This window comes from Hemiscyllium ocellatum, chromosome 23, assembly GCF_020745735.1.
Source record: "Hemiscyllium ocellatum isolate sHemOce1 chromosome 23, sHemOce1.pat.X.cur, whole genome shotgun sequence".
Classification (NCBI taxonomy): domain Eukaryota; kingdom Metazoa; phylum Chordata; class Chondrichthyes; order Orectolobiformes; family Hemiscylliidae; genus Hemiscyllium; species Hemiscyllium ocellatum.
In genome coordinates this window covers 42,992,018-43,017,468 of record NC_083423.1, presented here as the reverse complement: position 1 = coordinate 43,017,468, position 25,451 = coordinate 42,992,018, and the positions used below count along the sequence as shown (strand labels likewise).

Below are 25,451 nucleotides of genomic sequence, written 5' to 3'. Positions count from 1 at the left end.
AAGTTTCAAAACATTGGATTAAAATGATTGAAGAACTCTTTGCAGGATACATCTCTATGACAAGAATAAGGTTCTCATTCTATATCAGGGACTGAACAGCAGGGACATTCTTGAACAGCAAGCAGTAACAGTAAAAAATTAAGTCATTAACCAATTTTCAAATGAGAATAAGATTTCTGAAGTTAATGCAAAAAAAAAGGGACAGTTAGCTAATTGTATCGGAGTTACATAGCTGAGCAGGATGTGAGGTATGAAGACCGAAGAACTGATTAGTCATGAAGGTGCTTGATTTCAGCAAAGACAGCACAAAAAAGCAAAGCAGGCAGTTTGGAAAAAAGTGTGAACAAGGAATTATCGGGGTGGGAAAAGGAGCTAAAACCTATTTTGCAGATAGAAATATGCATTTTTTTCAACAATCAACAAAATGTTGCCTTTGAATCGAAGCTCAGAGCCTAGCCAGGATTTGAACCAGAAGGGTAAGATTGAAATAAGAATTGAGGAAGGAAGGCCTGAAGTTTCTAGTCACAATCAAACATACTGGATTGAAATATTAAGCCATAAAATGTCTTGGTTTATCTATTACTTTTCTTCAGTCCTATTTAACGTAACATAAGGAGGGACAAAGCTGGGTATGACCAAAACAAACAGTTAGAATCTTTCAGATTTTAATGGCAGTTTAGGAACAGACTATTTAAAGGATAAGACCTTTCAAAGTAACAGGGTGATTATCAGTTTAATAGGGGAGTAACTAACTATTTTGGCAAATACATTGAAAAGGAAATATTCGCAACGGTAGATAATGAGTAGGGCAGCTAGACTAAACTGATAGCTCTTTTATTTAGGTGTGATTAAGTGAATATCCTCTTTCTGATTCCATGTATTGTACCAATCTGGGGCCAGAGTGATCATAATTAAGTCAATAGAACAGTAAGGAACATAGTGGAAGAGATGAATCTGTTGAGGGTCATAAAAAAGTGCATTTTTGAGATGAGATAAAACAGAAAAATTCAAACATTTCTCCATTTAAGTTTCACTTAGCCCTTATATAACTTACTGCTGTGCATTCATACCTGGAGTAGTTCTTGCTGCACCATGTCCCATTTTTTAATCCCATTATCTCTGGATCCACTAAACAGGCTGTCACCCAAGATTGTGAGTGATTCAATGCCATCATAATGGGGAGGTTCAAAGTTGTAGGTAGGGCTTACAGTGCCTATAGCACCTTCTGTTACATCAAACATCTAAATAGAAAGAGGTAAAAGAATGGTAGATTTATTTATATTTAAGATGAACATATACTTTTTGTCTGTACACAGGTTGTGAAGCATGGAATACTTATTCAATAATTCAAGGTAGTCAAACAGGTATTGAGGATTTAATTAGCTGAACTTAAGACTAGTATAATTTCAGAAACAGCAGTCTAAACAAGTTACTAAATATAGATTAAATCTTTATTTATGACATTTAAGTTTTGCCTCCCCTCATTTCACCTCTTACAGCATCTTCAATGGCAGCTTTCACACCAGAATCACAAGATTAAAGTTCAAGCAACTCTCAAGAAAGCATCTTAGTGAACGGAGGGTTGACACAGACTGGGACACTAATGTGCATCAGATACATACATGACATCCCCCAACTCCATCTAATCATTTCGAATGCAGAATGATGATTTTGCTTTGAGGATGCCTCAACACCATGACTGATTGGATGATTATGGTCACAAATCCCTGAAAGCTACACTTTATAGTCTGCCACAGAAGAGCATAGAGTAATTCAAAAAGGCTTACTACTTTACTCCAGTACTGTCAGAATGATGTGTAATAACTTGCATTTATAATAGTGTTCTAAAAATATTTTTGGGCTTCAATTTTGTTATGAAGGTGCTGGTTTTGGTCTGGGATGGACAAAGTCAGAAGTCACACAGAAGAAGCTGGATATTTTTATTGCGTTTAACTTAAAAATAGGAGTTTAGCATACTCAAAAAAGTATAATATAAAATATTTTAATAGGACTCAAAATACAGAATTAATTTTTAATGTTTAATAATATTATAAATATCAAGCTACTTCAAAACAAACATTAAGTTTAAAGCAGTCATGCATCTTGCAAAGTAAGACTCATTGAAAGGAAGCTGCAAGAAATTCACATACATTTTGCTGTGAAAAATATACAGCAGTTTTACTTTGTACAATGAAAATATTACCTTTATGTAGTGATCTTTGGACCCAGTAATAATGAGATCTTGTCCATTTGCTGTTTGATCAACAGTAAGGCACATAACTGGTCCTAAGTGACCAGTCAGCTTTCCAGTGGATTGAAACCTTGAAAGTGGAAAATAGTCATACGATTACTGTTAATAGAGATATATTTGCTCAAAAAATATTGTTTATGAACAATATTGCTTTTCTCTGGCAAATACTAAATTTATCACAACATGCTCATTCAAGCTTTGATTATTTTACATTAAATGCAAAGGTTGCATGTGCTGCCACTACTATTGCAGGGGATGCACTTAACTGTCCAATAAAATGCTTTTTCAAACACTCCACACAAATTTGATTCAATCTGCCCAACTCGCGATCTCCCTGGTTGTTGCAATCCTGACCCCTCACTGCCTTCTTCTGTTCACCAGGCCTCTCTTGCACTATTTACCATGAGCAAGGGAGCAGGGCAGTGAATGGAGGCAATGAGGAATTGAGAAAAAGGGGGTTGTGTTCAGACAGTATGTAAGAATGAATGGTGCCATAGTTTCTAGGGGAGCATATTAGTAACATCTGTAGCACAGATGTCCTGTCCCATTGTGGCAGCAGAAGATAATGATGTCAAAATTGGTATTTTTGTAGTGAATCAAATCAAAGTAGTTGCAAATTTGATATAGAATTTAGATACTTTGTTATACATTAAACAGATTTTGATTTCCTATTGAATTGCATCAACACATTAAGCCATACTTGAGCGAGAGATTAAGTTTGGCTTGATGACAATAAATTAGTTTTTTGTTAACTCAACAAGTTCCTGCAAATTGAAGTTTATTACCAGACAACAACATGGTGGGAACTCTGTAAATACTGAAATTAACTTTCATTTTTTGTCAGTTTTAATGAGTTTGAAATGAAAATGTTCAACAGTGTGCTCCTTTTCTCAAATATACCCAAGTTCCACTTTAGCTTGCAAATTTTCAACATTTCTACGTAGACAAATGTCAAACAATAATATAAACAAAGTAAGTCTACTGAAATCCAACGCTTTTTCATTCAAAATACCTTTTGAGATCCCACATTCGGACAGAATTTCCCGAGGCAGCATAGAGAAACATGCCAGTTGAGTTCAGTGCAATTTGGTTTATTTGATTTTCTCCAGGAGGGATAGTAACTGTTCTATTTTTAGTATTGGCACACGCATCCCCTATTGACACTTGGCCGGATGATCTGAAAGATAAATCGGATTTCTCATGCTGTATTATACTGTTATCTTTAAGAGTGACAATCTTATCTTAACGCTAAATGCAAATTTCTAAGTAGAACAAAATGTTGAGTGATCGCCCCATTGAGGATTTTCAAATTCAAAAGCTCCAAGTAATTTGTACTTATATACCTGATATCTCATGATGAACTGCTATATCTATACACAGATTTATTTAGCACACATTTATTTAGTACTGATCAAAGATTTGCTCATGATAAGAACTCAAAATGAATGTCCTGCATTGGTGGCCTCCAGCTCATGATCAATAAAATTTTTTTAAATATAAACACAATAATAGTATTGATGAAAAACCAAACAAATTTCAAATGATGTAAATCAGAAACAAAAACAGAAATGGCAGGAAAAAAACTCAGGTCTGGCACCATCCCTGGAGAGAGATCAGAGATAACCTTTTGAGTCCAGTGACCCTTGTTCACAACAGGTTCTGAAGGGCGACTTGACTTGAAACATTAATTCTAATTCTTCTGCATGGATACTGCCAGACCTGCTGAGTTTTTCTAACTAGTACTTTCTAAAACGTTGATATCAAACACTGTTGTAACACTGAGAAATGTCAATTTAACTTCTAACCAAGAAAGTGTAAAGCATTTTTTGAACTGCAACACTATTCTAGAATATAATCCCAAATTACCAAAATAGATACTTACGTCAGTGTTCGAATGCATTTAGCAGAGTCTCTGATATCCCACACCTTAATAAAAGATGTGGAAACAGAAAATACCAAACTGGAATAACTGCAGTATTTAACAGATACCACATTATTAGGATGTCCACCAAGAGACATAATCTCTTGTCCAGTGACAAGATTCCATACTTTACAAGTGCGATCTGTAAAAACATTTACATAAAGAAATAATAGTTAGCCTGCCATCTCTTTTGTACCAATGGCACGAATGACAAGAAAAGCTATTCGCTTTCTCCCCCTTATCCGCAAGAATAGCACAGAGGAACCTCAATCATCCGAATACCAATTATCCAGAAATCAAATTATCCGGAGATCTTGAGATCCTGATAGAAACATTATATCAAAGACGTGTTTCCAACGCTGATCGCGTCATTTGTTTACAGTGATTAAACAAGCACCGTCTTCAAATGACTGACCACCTGTCCCCTCTCTCTCCCCACATTTTCCCTGGAATTCCATTAGGGGTGGACCCTAACACCACCCCTCCTTCCCCAGATAATTTCTCCAACATTGTCCTGTACAGGGCAAATGTGGAACCTGTCAAAATGTTGCAGTAAAAAGTGTGCGCGGTTGTGGTTGCGCGTGCATGCGTGCTATTTGGAGACTTAAGCCACAAAGGCAGCGGCAGCAGTAGTAGTCTTGTTGTTGGTGTACAGTCTGGCTGCCCCAGAGAGGGGGTGTTGGACGGGGTTGGGCTGGGGGGGGGGGGGGGGGGGGGGGGTGGGGGGTGGGTGGTCTCACGTGCTGTGTGCTGCTGCAGTCTCCTGAACTTGGAGCAGACTTTTAAAACTCCAAGCCCCAGAGAAAAAGCATTTAATCGATTAACTGAATAATCAATTATCCAAATGAAATATCTCGTTCGGACAATCAAGGTTCCCCTGTAAATTAATTGCAGATGCCTAAAGCAAATTCTCCTTTCAGGGCACAAAAGGCATACAGAAAATCAAGCACAAAAGCAAAGTATTGCAGATTCTGGAAACACTCAACAGATCAGTGTCATGGAAAGAGAAACTGGGGTCATACTTCATATGTTTGGATGGTCAAAGGCTTGATGGGTTAAACTCTGTCTCTCCACAATCATTGCATGAACAGCTTAGTATCTTCGTTTTTTATAACCCATCAATTAATGTATTCTTTGTGTGTACAAAGAAGCAAGCACAGAACAGGGAGAAAGTGAGGACTACAGATAAGTGTGGTGCTGGAAAAGCACAGCTGGTCAGGCAGCATCCAAACAGCAGGAGCGTCGACATTTTGAGCATGAGGTCTTCATCAGGAATGAGGGGGTAGCCCAAGGGGGCCGAGAGATAAATGTGAGGGGAACAGGGGAAGGTAGCTAGAAATACAATAGGAATATTAATGTGGGGGGTGATGGTGATAGGTCGGATAGGAGGATGGAGCAGATAGTTGGGAAGGAAGATGGACTGGTAAGACAGTTCAAGAGGGTGCTGCTGAACTGAAAGGTTGGATCTGGGATAAGGAGGGGAAATGAAGAAGCTGGTGAAATCGACATTGATCCCATGTGGTTGGAGGATCCCAAGGTGGAAAATGAAGTGTTCTTCCTCCAGGCATTGGGTGGCTAGAGTTTGGTGTCGGTGGAGTCCCAGGACTTGCTTGTCCTTGGCGGATTGGGAGGGGGAGTTAGTGTTCAGCCACAAGGTGGTGAAGTTGTTTAGTGCATGTGACTCAGAGATGTTCTCTGAAACATTCCACAAGTTGGCATCCTGTCTCCCTAATGCAGAGAAGACCACATCGAGGCAACCGATACAACAGATGACGTGCGTGGAAGTACAGGTAAACCTCAGTCAGACATGGAAGGATCCTTTGGGGCCTTGGATGGAGGGGAGGGGGAGGTGAAGAGCTAATGCTATCCGTACACACAAAAGTAGAGTCAGATTTAGGATCAATGAACAAGACCCTGATATACACACAGTCTGCAAGACTGATCTTAACCGGAATACTTAAAGCAATAGTAAAGATTATGGTTAAAAAAACAAAATCACGTTATTGATTCAGAATCATCAGTTCATTAACTACCTTCAGCAATCACTCTCTTCAACACCAATACATAGCGGCAAAGGTGTGGACTGGTTACAAATTGCACTGTATCAACACTTCTGAGGTGAGGGGAGAAAAATTTAGAAGGGATCGAAGGGATAACGTTTTCACAAAGAGGGTGGTGCGTGTATGGAATGAGCTGCCAGAGGAACTGGAGGAGCCTGGTACAACTGAAACATTTAAAAAGGCATCTGGATGGGATATGGGCCAAGGGCTGGCAAATGGGACTAGATTAATGTAGAACATCTGGTTGGCATGGATGAGTTGGACTGAAAGATGTGACTCTGTGACTCTATGACTGCATCTATTAAATACAACCTCTACCACAGGTAGGACAAGGATGGAAGGTGGATGGATGGTGGATGGATACACCACCATCTGCAAGTTCCCCTTCAAGTCACACATCATACTGACTTGGAACTTGCTGTGTCTTCACTGTCATTGGGCCAAAATCCTGGAACTCGCTTCCTAATAGCAGTGGGTGTACCAACAGGTATATATTATGCTAAGGTAACATTTGGCTACAATTAGCCCTGTCTTTTGCCAGATAATAGACCTATGGAACAAGCTGCCTGCTTACACAATTTAAGACATTCTGCATAATTTTGCATGGCTAAATCATTTCCTGACTCAGAGATTACATCTTACAAAATTGTTAGGGGTAGATGCAAAAACGTCGTTTCCCCTTGAACCAGAGGGCATAATCTTAGAATAAGAGGTCACACATTTAGCACAGAAATAAGGAGCAATTTATTCTGATGGTAGTGAAATTCTTTACCACAGAGGACGGATGGGCCATTAAGTCAAGGTTGGGCCATTAAATATATTCACAGCTGACAGACACAGAATTTTAAGCACAAGAAAAATCAAGGGTGATAGGGGAAAAGGTAGGAAAGTGAAGCTGAGGATCATCGGATCAGCCATGATCTCACTGAATGGCAATTGGAGGAAAAGCATAAGACATTGGGATTTAGCGGGAAAGGCCAATAACCGTGGCAGGGCTGACAGCTGGGCCAACTGTTAGAGGACAGACTGCAGGTTTTGTTTCAGGAACTGGCTCTTTGGATATCTGTGCATAAAAGCACTTTCTAATTTGGCAGATCCTGACTCTTGCATCATCAGGTATCCTGAATTCTGGATGAATCACTTGATGATTTGCATCACGGTCCCAAGGAGCTATTTTTGAGCACAATTTAAATAGTAATCAAGGGTCCCACTTCACAAGAGAAGAATACTTACGTGGCTCAATATCCAGAAGCATAAAAGTGATGGCAGGTATGGGATACATTCTATGGTTTTTAATGAGTTTTGAGAAGATTTGTAGCTCAGGTTGAGGTTCTGGATGTAAGTTTGCTTGCTGATTTGGAAGGTTCATTTTCAAACGTTACCCGCTTTCCACTTGTGTTTGGGTTTCCTTGGGTCGGTAATGCCATTTATTGTTTTTTTTAATCAGAGGGTGGTAAGATGAGGAAGGACACCACTTGAACTGGGACAACACATCCATCCTAGGACAAGCCAAACAGAGGCATGCACAAGCATGGATTTCCAACTCGAACTCTAACACACACACAATCCATCGCCCCCCACCCTCACCCCCCCACTGACTTGGACCCCATTTACCACCCTCTGAGGAAAAGTACAGGTAATGACACTGCCGCAGGAAATTACATCACCAACACAAGGAAACCTAAACACAAATAGAAAGTGGGTCACTAACATCATCGCTCACTGTAGGCTCACTGATGATGTTACCTAGTTTGGTGATGAAACATCTGAAAACAAACCTTTCAGCTCAGCGAGCGAACTTACATCCATGGTTTTTAATCTTTAACGCAGCCAACTTTCTTTGATCTGAGAGGAGGGAAATAATGCTGAGGATCTGAATTTTGTGCAGTTATTTTCTCCCAACAGCTGGAAGAAAACTCTCACCTTTTGCTCCAGTAAAAAGGAGATCGTCTGTTGCATCCAGGCATAGCACTGCTTTGTTGTGTCCTTCAGCTATATGATTGCAGTGAAGGGGTGCACTCCTGCTACCTTTTGAACTAGGAAACAGGTTAATTATTCCTCTGTGGAAAGAATAGCAATAAAATTGGTTGACTATGAACAATAAAATATTTAACTAGATAATTACAGGACAAACAACAGGATAGATTAAGGGAAACCCGCACTGTTTACATTTATTGTTAAGTTATGAAGGAAATGGTCTTGGATCGCACTATATTATTCATTATGGTCAAGTTTTGGAATTAGTTCTATTGTTCTGCAACACTGCAAACATGACAACTAATGAGTAAAATTTATATTATTGAAGGGCAAACAATTGCTTTTTTATTTGGCAATTTTCTGGGATTTTTCCAAAAAGATGTATCGGCCAGAATTCTGAGGGTATAAATTAAGAAGCGTGATCAATTACTCCTCAGTATCTCTTTGCTTTCCTTTCACAAATTGATTGACATTTTATGATCAACATGATCCATTCACCTTGACAAAAATCAAAGTCAATTTATTTTCTCATCCTTCCTTCACCACCTTAGTTTTCTCAAAGTAGTTCATGTTAAAATATAAATTTATTAGTGGGAAAATATTTAAAGCAAACACCGGTCAATTCCCTTGCATGTCACTTTTACTTATATTGTTGGAGATTAGTGATGGCTATGCGATAAGTAAGTGAAAATGCCATGCCTGAGAACTGGCTAGTCATTTTACCAATAAAAAGAAAGATGATATTTTCAAATTATGTATGGACATAGTCTTAAACCAACAATGATAAGGAAATAAAAGCCAAAAACACTTGGTGCAGAGAAGTTGACTCTTCAGAGCAGATCATCTTGATACTTAAGAACTGCAGATTTTGAACAGAACATTTTTAAAAACACACTGATAATTTCGCTAGCATATTTTTCTTTTCAGATATTAAAATTCATCAATAAAACATGCACTACATATAACGATTTGAGCATAGACTTCTTTGACTGAACAGAGGAAAAGCTTCAATACCAGAAAAAAAAGGGAAGAGGAAGAGCTATTTTTCAACCACCACCGCTTTCCAATAATCACATTGCACACAAACGCAGCAAACAAAATTGACAACCATCAAAAAGCAAGATAATCATCTAAATAAAACAAGCAAGAGAACTAGTTTTTAAAAAAAATCAAAAATACCCAATTCCCCAAGAACACCCGTTAGCATTTCAGTACGTTCCACTTAATCCCAATAATGGCAGTTGAGGGGCACCATGAGCATGCAGGAAATATTAGAAGCAATGAACGCTAAAACAGAAACTGCTGAATGGTGAGCAACAAGTTATACAGTGTACCTTTGTACCTCCGAAAGAGAGGAATCACTTTCATCTGACCTACAATAAAACAGTTACAGAATTGTGAAGACACAGGAAACTTGTTATTAAAGTCTGCACAATAACTAAAATATAGCAGCTGAGCTGGCAGCAGTAGCACTCAAATGTTACTTTAGACACACCGATATATCCATCCTTCACTGATACATATATTTCACTTTAATTGCAACAGAATTTAATACCTATAGATCTGAGATCCATGGGAGTGAAAAGAAATTAGGAGAGCAAATTTTGAAAGAAAAAAAACTGTCAAAACTCACCTTATCAGAGCTGTGTCACCTTTATTGCCTTTTGTCGTTGTGCAAACATGCACTTAAACTCTGACAGTTTGCCATAGCTACATTTTTCTATCATATGTTTATGTGCTGGAGTAGCACAACAACTTTTGCAGGTGCTTTACTCTCAGCTTCTGCAAGTTGCAGGTCCTATCAAAAGTATGATTTTGTTCAATTCCTAATGCTACCTGAAATTGCAACCGGCTTTCTGATTTACAGATGCATGACTGAATATTCCACAAACTTATTCTGTCAAGAAATCTGAATGATTGCTTAACTCCTTCAAATTGAAATGTAAAACTCTGGTATAAAAGCATTATAAAATGTTTATTGCAACTAGGGGTGATTCAAAGGCGATTCTGAATCAACACCGAACAAATCCAACATGCAGAGAAAAATTCTGGACAACTCATAAACATGGATTGGAATCCAAGTGACTTTTTGAAAATATACAGTATCTCAATCAGTCTCTGTTCTGAACATAAAGGCGCTATATTCCATATCACATCAAAATATTAGCTTCAGATTTGAATATCAAACATTATAATGGAGCTTTAGGCTCTTTTGGGCTCAACTAGTCAAATGCCTGCAGGCAGAGTGCTCTGGGAATTTGACAGCATTTCAAAAACTTTTTTTTCAATCTCTTGGAATTCCCTGCTAGGCCTTTGCTCACAATAATAGTTTTGGAAGATAAACTAAACAATACGGTCCATTTTAAAAGTAACTCTCATTTATCTACAAAAAGACAGGGCCCATGCCTTACAGCCACTTTAGAAAAAGGGTCCATGGGACCCTTTCAGAGAACCCTGAAAAAGCATAGTTAGGATAGATATGCTTTTCCATCACCTCAAAGCACAACATTAAAGCCTGCAGTGGCACTTCAGTCATATTTTGCAATGTCCTAGCAAAGGAAAGACCTATGCTAAAAAAAGCAGCATGGTTAGAATGATGACCAAGGTGTGGAATCTTGGCAAGATTGATTTCATATGGGGGAGGAAAAGAGGATGCGAGAAACAGAAAGAGGATGGGGAGAATGCCTGGCATACAGAAGATTCAAAAGAAAAACTAACAATAGGAGATGGGAGAGTGAGACATATTCACCTATGATAACATGACTCAAGTCAATGATCAGACTGTTGGTCTCCCATTTTAACAGGAGAATTGACGTTTTGACGTTCCTGAAGAAGGGCTTATGCCAGAAATGTCGATTCTCCTGCTCCTTTGATGCTGCCTGACATGCTGCGCTTTTCCAGCAATACATTTTTAAGCTATGATCTCCAGCATCTGCAGTCCTCACTTTCTCCCCGCAATAAAATCCAGTTCTACCACACCACACCATAGAGTCTGTTTAAATATTTACTTAGCTGCCAACCATTATTTACATCAGAATGTGACAGAGATGCAAAGTTTTAATTTGATCTGTTGGTTTTGGGATCGCTTAACTCATTCTATACAATGCTGTTCCCATAATTTTGCATGCATAAACTGCAATAGTACTCTAAATTGACTATGTTGGCACTTATTTTTAGGTATGTGTGGGGCTGTTTCTGACATGGTGCGTATGACATGGGCAGCATGCCAGACTAACACAGACTGGCTAACGCTAGACTCACAACACATTGAAATGAAAACATTCAAAGACCCTCAAAATTGCTGAAGTGTCCCCAACCAGACTTGAAGAATAACATAGCAGATACAAAGTTCATAACTTAAAAGAAATTAATATATTAATGTTACTTTAATAGAGCAAAGATAAACAACTTAACCCAGTGAATACCTATATTTTAAACCCAATCTTGTTTGATCGTAACCTGCTCCCTCTGACACACATACAGCAAGACACACAGCTAAGGGATGAATTAAGAAAAAGTTTTGTAATTTGCCGGTTCAACAATTGTTTCAAAGAAGAATACCAGGCCTTTATGCAATACTTGAATGATTTGTTAATTTACAAGAATGTAGGATTATATCTTGACCAAATTCTGAAATCATCAGTCAATGAAAACAACCTCCAGCAGGCTCTGAGGAATATTCACTTATTAAACAGATCTTTAACTGATTAGAGAACGAGAGAAAAACTTAAAACTTAGGTTTCTATTCCAGCATTTTTCCATCACACAACTTTCCGCCAAAAATCCCAGCCAAAACCAGTTCAATTTTCAACATTTTCAGTAGTTGGCCAATGAAAAATCTAACCAGCTGCCAGTCCTTGAACATAGCACATCCCAGTGCTGGAATGACTGCTGTGCTCTTAGATAATTAAGTTACAATTATCTTTCCAGGCTAGCATCCATATGTAAACATAAAATTCTTTAATTTTTTAAGAAACAAGCTACTGTTCAAAGTTTGATCTTCAACTTCATCTCAGTTTCAAACAAAATGAGAGAAATCCAAAGGAAAAAAAAAGTGACAGTCTCAACAGTGATGCCCTATTGTCCCAATTAAATTATGGTTGGTCCCCTTGTTTAAAGTTACTGCTGGAATGAGGGATATATTAAACCATTACATTACAGTTTTTTTGTGAAATATGTTGCTGCTACTGTTACTGATGGCCTTAAATGATCTGCTCTGAATCTCCATGAAAAATAATTTTTGGTTTGATTTCACCTTATCAAATTGCCTATGTGGCAACTGTAGTGTTGAAGTCATTTCAACTCTAGCCATTTCTGTAAAATTCGAACAGGATAGAAAGAGGAAACTTCTACATTTGACACACTTAGGAATAAATTACTAAAGCAGAGATGCTGTTATACTGAGAGACTCTGTCTTCTAGAATTATGAAACTGAGAGATGAATCTGCCTAGAAATAATAAAACATTCCGAGGGACACTATTTGAAAAAGAATAGTAAATTCTATAATTTTTCCCTCAACCACCCGTGCATGATGATTACCTGGTAATTCACTCATCCATTTCTGTTTGGAGGACTTTACTGCATGCAAACCAGCTGCCACACTTATTTTCATAAGAGTAACCCCACAGGGAAAACATTTTGGAATTCCACATGGACAGAAGAACCATTACATTCATGCAACATTTCTATTTCGTATATTTAATACCTTGACTCTTTTTTCCCCCTTCAGTAGATTCAAAAAGCTATTGCATTCTATCACAATACATAATGACATAAACACAAAGATTATAACAGATCGTTGGACATTCGTCACCACTGGAAAATTTTAAAATTTATTTTTGGGAAATGGTGATGAGAAATACAACACGGCACTGGGCATTAATTGGCTTATCATAAACTCAGCAAGTTTGATCATTATTTGACATTGCTCTGCATCGTACTTAGTCGGTTAAAAATTGGTTTGTCTAACAAAAAAATTGAAGTGGCTCTGTATGGTGGGAGGTAGGTTTTATCCTGTTGAGCTTTGTTTCGAGTACCTAGAAGCAGGGCAGATTACTGAGAAACTACAACAAAATGCACCTTTAGCATATCTGATTCGGATATATTTAACAAGTGTTATGAAATAATTAGTTGACTACATGACAATCATAATAGCCCCTGTGTAACCAGCATTTGTCACATTATTTTCAGTGCATATTGTGGAGTTTACTGCTTACAATTAAGGCAAAACACAGAATGAATTTCTTGTGTAAAACAATAGAGATAAAACACACAAGAATAAATATATCTCGATTATTCCTCAAAAATGACCTGTTAATTTCCTAGGCCATTTCCCATTCTCCTCCACCATTCCTACTCCTCCAAAGAACACAAAAACACATGTGTTATCACAACTGGACAAACAGTAAAATGTGGTTAAAGCATCATTCCTGATGAAGGGCTTTTGCCCGAAACGTCGAATTTCCTGTTCCTTGGATGCTGCCTGACCTGTTGCGCTTTAACCAGCAACACATTTTCAGCTCTGATCTCCAGCACCTGCAGACCTCACTTTTTACCTAAACAGTAAAATGTCAAATGATTATTTGCTTCCGTATGAAAGCTGTTAAGTAAGCTTGTAAGAGTCTATAAAAGGTGATTCAACGATGTTTCAGATAACATTATCATCTGAGTATGTCGGGACACCTACAGTGCTGTTATGAAGGAAATACAGAGAAACCTCGATTATCCAAATATCAATTATCTGAAAGCAGGATTATCTGAAGGAGATCTTGAGGTCCCAATAGAAACATGACATCAAAGATGTGTTTCCAAGACTGATTGCATCTTTTGTTTACAATGATTAAGCCATCTCCAAATAACTGACCTCCCACCGTCTCTCTCTCTCTCGCTCCTTCCATACTTTCCCTAGAGATCTACAGAGAGGTGTACCCTACCACCTCCCCCCCACCCCCCATCTTCCCTAGATAATCTCTCCAACATTGTCCTGTACAGGTAAAGGCAAAACCTGTTAAAACGTTGCAGTGAAAAGTTGTCTATGTGTGTGCACACACGCGATTTGGAGACTTACCCCATGTAGATGGTACACATTGTTGTGATGGCCCCTTAGAACCACAGATGACTGCCTTGCAGTATGGAACCAGAGATGATCAGATAAGCAAATACCCCATCTGCTAACCTTCCAACAACCCCATTTGTTGTTCTTTGCTGAAACTGGTGGTTGAGATGTTCAGGTTTTGGTACACACTTTCTGCTGCTCCTGCTTAGTCTCCATCTGGAAATGCTTGGAATGGTTTACACCTTCACAGATGCAGTTTCTTTAACTGAGGCAGATTTGGGCTTCTGCCCTTCTGATAATTGCTTGCCACAGTGAAGTTCAGAATAGTGAGCTTAGTTTGGAAGTCTTGAGTCAGGTATGTAGTAAATGTGACCCATCCAACACAGCTGACTGGCTATGACCTGTACCTTGATGCTGGGATGTAAGCCTAAGAAAAGCTTTAATCTGCAGAAGAATGGAGCCAATTAGTTAATATTTTTATGGCCAAACCAATCCCATGGAGTTGGCACTCTTCTTCAGATTTACCTTTCTCGGTTATTAATAACGAAGTAAATGAACATTAAACTTTGCAGTTAGGGTACCAATTAAGCATGTTATCGTCTGGATGATGTTTAAATATCTCAAGTGTTATTGGAACCGTACCCATCCAGTATGTAAAGAATATTCCGTCACACTTCTTACTTATGTCCGTTACTAGGTGAATGGACTGGGGGACAGGAGGTGAATTATTCACTGCAGAATCCTTGCTCCTGATTTGCATTTATAGCTACAGTGTTAATATGGTTGGTCCATTTCAATGGTCTGGTCATGGTGACACGTAGGATTTTGATAGTGGGGAATTCAGTAATGGCAATGCCATTGAGTTTCAAGGGACAAGGGTTATGTTCTGTCTTGCTGCAGACTGTAATTGCCTGCCATCTGTGTAGCACAATGTTTTTGCCATTTATTAGTCCAAGTCTAGACGGAGTCCAGGTTTTGCTTTATATGGACATGGAGTACTTCAGTAGTGGAAGTGTATGACAGCTACTGAACATTGTACAGTCATCATTGAACATGCCCACCTCTGACCTTGAGAAGGTCTTGACCACACAGCTGAGAAATGTAAGGGACCAAAATCCAATAATCCCCAGGAAATGTGTAACAATACTTTGAGAAATGCATGGCATTATTTAGAACAACATGATTTTACTATAAAGACTCCTTGTTGACCAATTTGAGAGAGAATTTGAGGATGCAATTAGTCAGATTGAAAAAATGGAACCAGTTGCTGCAGTGTACCTGTATTTCCAAAAGTATTCAATAAGATGCCACATGAACGATTAAAAAAAAGGTAAGATTATGGAGTGGGAATAACACAAGCATGGATAGAGGATTGGTTAATGAACATGAAACTCAGTGATCATAAACAGAGCTTTTTTCAAATTAACAGGGAGTAAACTGAGGAGTGCTACAAATGCTTAACCTCATTGAGTTATTCATAATCTATATTAATGACTTGGTATGAAGAGAAAGTGATGTATCAACATTTGCTGAAGGCGCAAAGTGAAGCAGAAGTGCAAGCTTGGAGAGGGCAGAAAGAGGCTACAAAGAGATAGACACTTTGAGTGGACAAGGTGTTGACGTATGGATTATAATACAAGGAAGTGATGAAGATTTTAATTTTGGTCATAAGAATGGAAAAACAGATTTCTTTCTTAAATGTGTGAAGTTTGCAAGTATTGATGCTTAAAGAAGCTTGCATGTTCTTGTTCAAGATTGCAGGTGAACAAACAATTTGGAAAGTGGATGGCATGTTGGCTTAATTTCAGAACACTGAATTACACAAATAAAGAAGCCTTGCTCAATTTGTACAGGCTGAGACCACACCGGGAATAATGTGTGCAGTTTGATCTTCGCGTTTATAAAAGAATATAGTTTCATTGCAGGCTACACAGATAAGACTGATTAAATTGTTCCATGGATGAGGTGGCATTTCTATGACAACAGAGTGAATAAATTGGATTTTTATTCGCTAGAAATTTAGAAGTGTGACAGGCAGTCTCATTGAGTCATTCAAGATTCGATAGGGCTTGACAGGGTAATCAGAGATTGTTTGTGATGGCCAAGGAATCCAAAACATTGGGGCACAATCTTGGGATAAAGGGGTAATCATTTAGGGCTGATGTGAGGAGAAACTATTTCATTCCAATGATATGATCTCATGGAATTTTCGACCCAAGAAGGTTGTGGATGTTTTATCACTGAATGCCTCAAGTGAGTTTAATAGATAGATTTCTGGTCTTTTGTAGAGATCAGGCAGGAAGGCAAGGTTTGGTCAGCTATGATTATATTAAATGGCAGAAAAGGCAAAACAGGTCAAATAGTCTACTGCTCCTATTCCTTCAAAGTGCAGCATAACTATTCACAATATCTAGTGATTATAGTTAAAACACTCTTGCTACATTTGCTCTCTCACAAGAACTTATGAATTTAATATTTTTAATCTCCCACCAAGCAACTCTCAGTTAACATTGCCAGTGAGCACACACTCAGCTTTGGGAGCGATACTAAATAACTAAAGCTATCAAATCCAACTCAGACAGGTGACATGTCTAATTAAACCTCAGATTTACAAGCCTGGAGTAGAAAGTACAATTTAGTGCAAGATTTGGCAACAATGAAAAGGTAATAATGTTTGTACTACAAAAGAACAATGACAAACCACTTTATGCATGCCATATTTTCAATAAATTAAAAACCATATTTACAGTAAATAAAAACAGTACTTCCATAAGGCTTCAATGGTCTTCACTTTGTTGGAGGTGTAAAATTAAACTTCATCTGAATTGTCTGACATCTACATCTCTCAGCCAAATACTTCATTATTCTTGTACAACTTATTCAAATAAAGCATTAACTGAACTAAATTAATTCAAGTTACCAGTTAGCAGCTACCTAATTTAAGCAAGAGCAACTTTTCTCTTAGTTGCATTTTGCACAAATGGGAAAACAAAACACTTCTATGTTCATAAACTAAAAAGAAAAACAAAGATCAAAAGCATAGACATACATTTGTGCTACTCAGTATATAAATATTGGCTACTAAATTCATTGGTCCGGAATGAAAAACTTCTTACATTTTTTGTTCTTTAACCTTCATTTTCTCTCCTGCCAAGTTGCCTCTGTCATATAACTTCCTTCTGGATAATGGTGAAGGTTCAGGTATTTTCTTTTCTGATGATGATGATGATGGTGATGGTCTAGATCTAGAACCAACAGTACTTTTGTTACAAAATATAACACCCAAGTGATTACAAAACCCATCAGGAAAAGAACTTGAGCAGAAAAGTCAAAATCTATATAACTCTGACTCTAAATGAATTCAGATCATCCATTAACATACAGCATTGTCGCCTCATTTCAAAACGTCCATCTGATCATTGATTAAACTGAATGCATAAAAAGTTAATTAATATTTGCTTGTTACTCATCTACAAGGTCTTCAATTAGGTATTAGTGCACTACATGGCATGCTATGTTGTAAGAAAAAAAAATTGGTAAAGGCTTTGTTTTTTACCTGTAATTTTGTTCCAAGTCAAAAACTGCACGTCATGTCCCAGGATTAGCGATAATTTCCGTACATTTACTCAACAGACCGGGTTTTGCAAACATTATAATATTGCAAAGCTGCCCACTGTCCTTCACCACCAGCCTCTGCCTCTTAAAACTGCATCTTGAGCTGATATCTACAAGCAGACTATCCAAAGCCCATAAGTTCCCCACGATGAAGCCAGGTTGTGTTTGTTATTTTTCAAAGTAGCACATGCACTTAATGCTACATAACCTAAGCCAAATGCAATTTGCTCCCAGTAAAAGATTAAGACCAAATAGAATAACAGCTGAAGTTATTGCACACTGGATATATTGCTTGAATAAAGGCACGGGATGTTAGTATCAAAGTTTTTTTTTGCTAAACTAAAACATTCTAATTTTGACATTTTCCTTTAACTAAAATTATATTGTAGAATTTTGGGTTTTGTGAAATGCAAAATGTAACATTTTGGAAATGGACAGAATTGAACCAATTGAAAAATTGTAACACAAGAAAATCTTAAATTAAAAGTCTCATGAGATCTAGCGCCCAAATCTGGTTTGGCCTACATGTGATTCTTGACCAACATAAAATGTGGTTCCCTTTTAAATGCTCTCTGAGATGGTGTGGCAAGCCACTCAATTGTATCTAACTGCCTAAAAAGTCTCAGAAGCTTGACATTATCCATGACAAAGCAGCCCATCTGATTGGCACCATGTCCATATTCACCGCAGCCTCCACCACCATCAGGGTGGAGCACATGCAAGATGCAGCGTAGAAGTTCACCAAGATTCAATGGGATGCATCTCCCAAATACATGACCCACAAATATGTTCCCCTTCAAACCACTCACCACTCCTGCATAGAAATATACTGCCGATGCTTCATTGTCATTGGGTCAAAACCTTGGCACTTCCTCTATTGGTGTATGTACAGCAGTTTAAGACAACAGCTCACTGCCACCTTCTCTAAGTCAACTAGTGATCCACAATAAATTCTGGCCCAGCCAGTAAAGCTCACATCCCAAAATAATTTTTTAAAATTCTAATATTAAATTTCAAATCTAAAAACTTCACATTTTCAATTAACGATTGAAATTTTTAATTACCTTCACAACCAGTTTCCTTAAACCACATCAACAGACAATTTCATGTTGTTTCAGAAAGCTATTTTATAAAGCACTAATATACAAATACCAGATCAGATCATTTGTAATTTTACTTTTCATATATTTATGAAAGATTAAGTATTGTTTGTCAAGAAGCTAAGCCTGATTATTATATAAGAATAAAACTTAGACCCCAGCTTTATATAATTAGTTAACAATGAATTAACTAGAAGACTCTGTCATGAAACTAGATTAACGGTTGTGCAGACCTTGTTTAAAAGGAGGGTTCAAGGAGCTATAGTTATCAATGCATGAGTTAGGGAACACTAACTGGTCTTGACAGAATGAGTCCAGTTCAAGAACATTTGGTGAATTACATGAACAAAGTTACACAAATTTCAAGGAATTAGGATTTTGTTTTATAAACAAAGATTTCAAATAAAGGTTCCCTTGAAAGCAATTACAAACAAGAGCTTATTTTTGGAGCAGAACTAAGTGAGGCAGGATAGGGATAAGAACGCACACCTCAAAATTAAATAGAGTAATAACTAATAAAAGAGTCGACAGGGAAGAGTAAACCAATGATGGGAACTGTTCAAACAAGAAGAAATAAGGGTCCATACACAGCATGGATCCACCCTATCAGTGAAAGTGGCATGGGAAAGACTGGAGTTCCTTGGATAATAATTTCATTCTATTTGAATTCTCTTAACAGTAGCATTTGACAAACTGACACCGAATAACAAAAAAAGATAATTAAACAGAACACAGAAAGTACAGAAGAGATCAGAATTCATGCAAGAACAGGCTGGCAGATGAATAAAGGACTATCGTTATCATTAATAAAATTAAGAATGAAAAAAATCTCATGCAGGATCAAGAGACAGCAGAAATATTGAAGTACTTTTCCGGTTTTCTTTTGAAAAGCAGACATATGCGAAGGACAAAAAAAAGTTACAATAAATCGTAGTAGTCAGATGATAGATCAGGAAAACTTTTACTGAGTAATTTAGTGAACTTTAAAGTAAAACCACATATGGCAGTTACTTAGAGCGCTAATAATGGGTACCCAACATGGCAAATATTTTGGTTTGAAGCATCAAACTTCCTAATATTGAATAGCTTTATATGAAAGGGGTGGTAATAGAAAGGGACAATGGCTCTATTATTCATTTTGCTATCCATTTCATTTATCTGGCAAGCCCCAATATAAGTCAAATTTATAACCATATAATGAATTTGCCCTACCTCCGCCAGGATGCCCAGATTCAAGTTCACCTGCTCCAGAGGTGTGTAGTAACATCTCTGAATAGGTTGATCTGACAATATCTATAAATTAAGGTTCTTACGCTAAAGGGCTTTCATGAATTTGAATACTTTATAATAATTCCTGAGTACTGGCTTTTACAGTCTGTTAAACTTTTTTGTGCAAATCCTTCTTTGAAAATATTTTTAAGTCTAGAAACACATGCTGAACATTTATTTCATGCTCAATACATTGATTTAGTATCAGAATTAAGGATTAAAAGACAGAAAAATGCATCAAACCAATGCAGCATCATGCAACAAGCTGAGGTAATTAGTGCATAGCATGCAGAACTTACATGCTACTGCCAAGTCTAAGAGGCAAGCCAGATGGTGATGGGATTATCTCTTTTTCTCTAGCTGCAGCAGTATTAGCTGGCAAAGTCGTTCCAGTTTCTTTTTCGATTTCTTGCACCTCTGCAACAGGCATTAATGGCACAGGCATAGCAACATCTCCTGCAACAATATCTGAGGCAGAATCACTACTGTCTGCATAAAGCAATTCCATTTGTGTAGCTGTCCTTCTTCGTGCCTGTACAATAATGTGCAGAAACATTTACAATTGTAATACATTCTTCACCATTAATTTTTAGCAGAATATGATTATTTAAACCCAATTTTTTAATAAAGAAAGAAAAAACAAGCAGAGGGTAGTTTTCAACCAACTGGGCAGTGTGGATTTAATTCAGCCATCCACTATTTATATCGGCAGACAATTGCATTCCTGCTTCAACGTCAAGGAGCAATTTATAGAAATCAGGCGTGTGAAGCGACTTTCAACTTGAAAGCAAGAACTACAATAATTTTACAACAAACAAAACATTAAACAACATTCTAAATATTTATCAGACATGTTCACCTGAAATAATTAGTCAAGAGTTCTTATTGCCCCAGTGACTGCTTTCAAACATGAAAGATTACGTATCAATGTAACTCTAACCAAGTTAGAAAATCAGAAATTCAATTACCTTATCTTTTGGTTTGGTGTCACCTGTTAATCTCATAACATCAGATGTCAGTGAACTGCAGAAATAAAAAGGCACAAACACTTAGAAATTTAAACTTCAGGTATACTCCTGGAAAATACAATTTCATCACTTATTTAATCTGATGCATGATGAAGGTGCATCTCCTTATTTGTGTTTAGGTTAATTAACTATTCCACCTCCTCCTCTCTCTTGTGCTTCAAATGTAACTGCATCATTTAAATAAGGAGGGAGAAAGAGGAATTATAGACCAGCTACCTCAGCATCACTAACAGGAAAAGTACTGCAGAAGAAAAAAAAATGTGGTGACAGAACACTTACAAATTATTAACAGGATTACACAAATCTACCGGAGTTTTTTTTCTGAGAATGTAACCAACAGAACTGATGAGGGAACTGAGGAGTGGTGTGGTGTATTTAGATTTTCAGAGACCTTTTGACAAAGTCCTACCTTAAGAGTTGAGTATGCAAATGCGAAGCACATGGGTTAAGACCATACAAAACAGGAACAGGAGGAGGCAGTTTGCCTCCTCAAACCTGCTCCTCCATTTAATATGATTATGGTTGATCTGACATTCCTCACATCCACTTTGCTGTGTTTTCCCCATATCCCTCAATTCCACTACTGATCAAGGATCTATCTCAGACTTAAAATATGTACAAGGACTCTGGTAAGAACTTCCAAAGATTCAAAACCTTAAGAGAAGAAATTCCTCCTGATCCAGTCTTAAATCAGCATCCCTTTATTCAGAGACTATGCCCTCCAGTCCAAGACTCTCCCATGTGGGGAATCATCTCTCAGTAGAGTCCCAACCCATTCAGTCTTGGCTCATAAGACAATACCTCCATGTTTGTGAATCTGAATTGCCTTCAATGAAATAACAACTTTTAAATAAGGGGACAAATCTGCTCACAGTACTCCACATTTGTATCACCAGCAACTTTTGCAGTTGCAATAAAACTTCCCAACTTATATGCCAACCACCTGAAACAAGGGGCAACATTCCATTGGCCTGACTATCAGCTGCACCTGTGTACAAGCTTTGTGTTTAAGTATCCCCAGGCCATTTTGTGTTGCAGCCTTTCTCCAATTAAATAATACTGCTCTTTTGTTCTCCCTTCTGAAATGAACAATTTCACATTTTCCCACATTATACACCATTTATCAACTTTTTGCCCACTTACTTAACCTAGCAATATCTCTCAAATTGGCTCTCCACTTCTGTGTTGTCTGCACATTTGGCTACAGTACTTTTGCTTCCTTCCTCCAATCCATTAATTTCTATTGTAAGTTATAAATCTAATATTACTGTAAAATTATTTGAGATATTAATTTTCCAGCTATGTTATTACTTCCTTAATTTATTCTAACAATTTGGCTAATTCACTTCAATTATCCATTTTTTTGCCTTCCTTTTTGAATAGAGTTGCCAAATGAGCCATTTTCCAATCCTCAAATATTTTCCAGAATCCAAGAACTTTTAGAAAAGTATAACCACTGCATCTACCATCTGTTGCTGCTCCTTTCACGATTGTGATAATACTTTAATGCTAGTTGTGAATTGGTTAGCAAACAAGAAATAGAATAGGAACAAATGGTTAGCTTTTGGAGTGGAAGTTGATGGTAAATGAAGTACCAAATGGTTGAGTACTTGGGCCCCACAATACATATCAATGAGGTAATCAATTGTAATATGTCTAAGTTTGCTGAAGACGCAAAATTAGGTGGGGCTGTGACTGATGAGGAGGACGTAAAGAAGCTTCAAGACAATTTAGACAAGTTGGAAGGATGGGCAAGACCATGACACATGCAATGTAAAACTGATAAATGTGAACGCCTCCAGTTCAGGCAGAAAGTATTATTTAAATGATGGTAGATTGGAAAATGTTGATGCACAATGGGACCTGGGTGTCCCATACATAGTCACTGAAAGCAAGCACACATGCACAGCAAGTTAGGAAGGTCTTCATTCCTATAAGGTTTGAGTAAAAAAGCAGGGAAGTAATAATGCAATTGTACAGGGACTTGGTGAATCCAGGTGATGCAACTCGGTGGCGTATGCAGTTTTGGTTTCCTTACCCAAGAAAGGATTTACTTGTTGTACAGGGAGCACAGCAAAGTTTCACCAGATGTCCCTTGGGATAACAAGTTTGTAATACAAGAAGAAAGACTGGGTTGACTAGGCCTACATTTACTGTTATTTAGAAAAATAAAAAAGGCAGGGGGGTGTTTCCAGAAGATGGAGTGACAGTTTCAGAATAGCTGACACACCATTTTGGCCCGAGAGGAGAAGAGAAATCCAGGCTCAAATTTGTCTTAACCTACTCAGAATTCTCACTATGCATTTAAACAGAAACAAAAATAAAATACATGAATAATTCTGCAGACATTTTAGTATAGCAATTTGAACAATGCAACTAAAATATCATTTTCATCTATTTTCTCCAAATAAGGACAAAAACACAACTTTTGATAAAATTCTTGCCACTAACTACAATTGTTCAAAAACAAGTGTTTTCCAGTCACCACCAAAAACTGAGAAACAGGGAAATATATTAATCATGAATAGTGTAAGAACATTGTTTAAGACAATATCTTCAAGGCAGTCTGCTTTAAAAAGGTGTGATGCACTGTACATACCATGGACTTGATCATACATGGAAGGTGATCCAAATTTTAGCATAGGTATTTCCACAAGTTATTTCTGAATGTCACTGGCTGGCTTTGAAGTAACAATGCTCTGCTACAAATCAGAGTTAACGTTTTGGATCGAGTGGCCCTTTCTCTGAACTGTTCTGAGGAAGGTTTACTTGACCCAAAAAAGTGAACTCTGGTTTCCCTCCACAGATGCTGCCAGACCTGCTGAGCTTTTCCAGCAATTTCTGGTTTTGTTTCCAATTTACAGTATCCAAAGTTCCCTATTTTTATGAGAGTCAATGCCCCCAATTCAAGAACTATACATAGTATATGTTAGATACCCTCTCCATCATATTCTGATTGAATTCAGCATGAGTTATTTTAAAATGTGGATATACAAGATAGATTAACAAAGTTTATAATTTAAACTAGATAACACTATATAGAATGTAGTGTCAAATAAAGAGGAGCTTTACAGATAGATGTTGAAATCAATGCAGCTAGCTTCAGATTTCAGGAACATGGGCTCAAACAGCTTATTTGGGCAAACAAGATTCAAAGCTTAGGTAAATGGCAAGATTGAATTTCCTTGTACCGCTTCGCATATTCAATTTTTTACTCAAACCGCCCGAGATAGCGCTCTAGATAAACTAGATCATCTTTTGTGAATCATTAAACACTGCTATTAAGTGTATGTAGGTTTGTTGGCATTATCCAAGGATCACCAAGTTAAAAAGTTTACACAACATTAAAAGTCTGTAGCCTAAACTTGACATGCTAAGGAACCATAACACGAAGTCGTCATCAATTGGGCCATTTTAAAATATAAATATTTTGAGGTTATTCTTAGATGAGCCAGTCCGTGTAGTCTTAACTGTCAAATTCAGGGAGTCTAAAAACTGGGTATTTTACAGTATAACTGCTGCTTTTCTATTCAGATCTTGTAAAAGCTTGTGGCTCAAAGGTAAATCAAGAAAGGAAAGCAGAACATTTAATGGTGGTCTTTAGGATTTCCGAATACGGGAATGTCATGCTGTTACTGAACTGAATTAGGTAAACAATAACTGAAAATGGTTCAGTATGTAAGCCTTAAGATCATGCCAATCTTGCAATTCTCCCTCGAAATCTTCCAACCTGGTTGCAGGGACAGTGAAAGTGGTTTAGAGAATTGAAGATGCAACAGCCTTATTCACAAAGGTTACAAGGATAGATCCCGCACCAAAAAAAAAATCAGTTTAATCCCTGTGATGGGAAAATTTGAAAGTTATCTTCAGGAAGAAAACATGATGTAAAAAAAGATTAAGGGAAACTTATATGGATTTGTTCAGGGCAAATCATGTTCAACTAACTTGATTGATTTTTTTTAAAAAAAAATATTGTTAGAGAGAGTTGATGAGAGTAATGCAGTCAATGTTGTGCATGTTGCCTTCCAAAAGGCAGTGGATGAAGACTATGCAACACATGACAATAAAGTTACAGCCTGTGAAATAAACAAAACATTGGAAGCATAGATACAAGGGTTAACCACAAGTCATGGTAAAAAGAGTGCAGTGCTGAAAAGATGTTTTCTGACTGGAG

The 25,451-nt window shown here is 37.4% G+C and overlaps 1 protein-coding gene across 3 annotated transcripts in view; it reads right to left on the bottom strand.

The window, feature by feature from the left end:
- The window catches only part of kif21a (kinesin family member 21A), a 148,984-nt gene that overhangs the window by 3,132 nt on the left and 120,401 nt on the right, over nt 1-25,451 (bottom strand). For 2 of the 3 annotated variants that reach the window (XM_060842945.1, XM_060842946.1), the window contains 9 exons: nt 21,218-21,272; nt 20,549-20,781; nt 17,382-17,510; nt 9,544-9,582; nt 8,156-8,292; nt 4,134-4,314; nt 3,264-3,428; nt 2,204-2,321; nt 1,071-1,241 (listed from right to left, as the gene is read on the bottom strand). In XM_060842945.1, coding sequence (XP_060698928.1) covers nt 1,071-1,241; nt 2,204-2,321; nt 3,264-3,428; nt 4,134-4,314; nt 8,156-8,292; nt 9,544-9,582; nt 17,382-17,510; nt 20,549-20,781; nt 21,218-21,272 — 1,228 coding nt within the window. The remainder of the gene's footprint in view (nt 1-1,070; nt 1,242-2,203; nt 2,322-3,263; nt 3,429-4,133; nt 4,315-8,155; nt 8,293-9,543; nt 9,583-17,381; nt 17,511-20,548; nt 20,782-21,217; nt 21,273-25,451) is intronic. The other variant, XM_060842947.1, reaches the window with a different exon arrangement.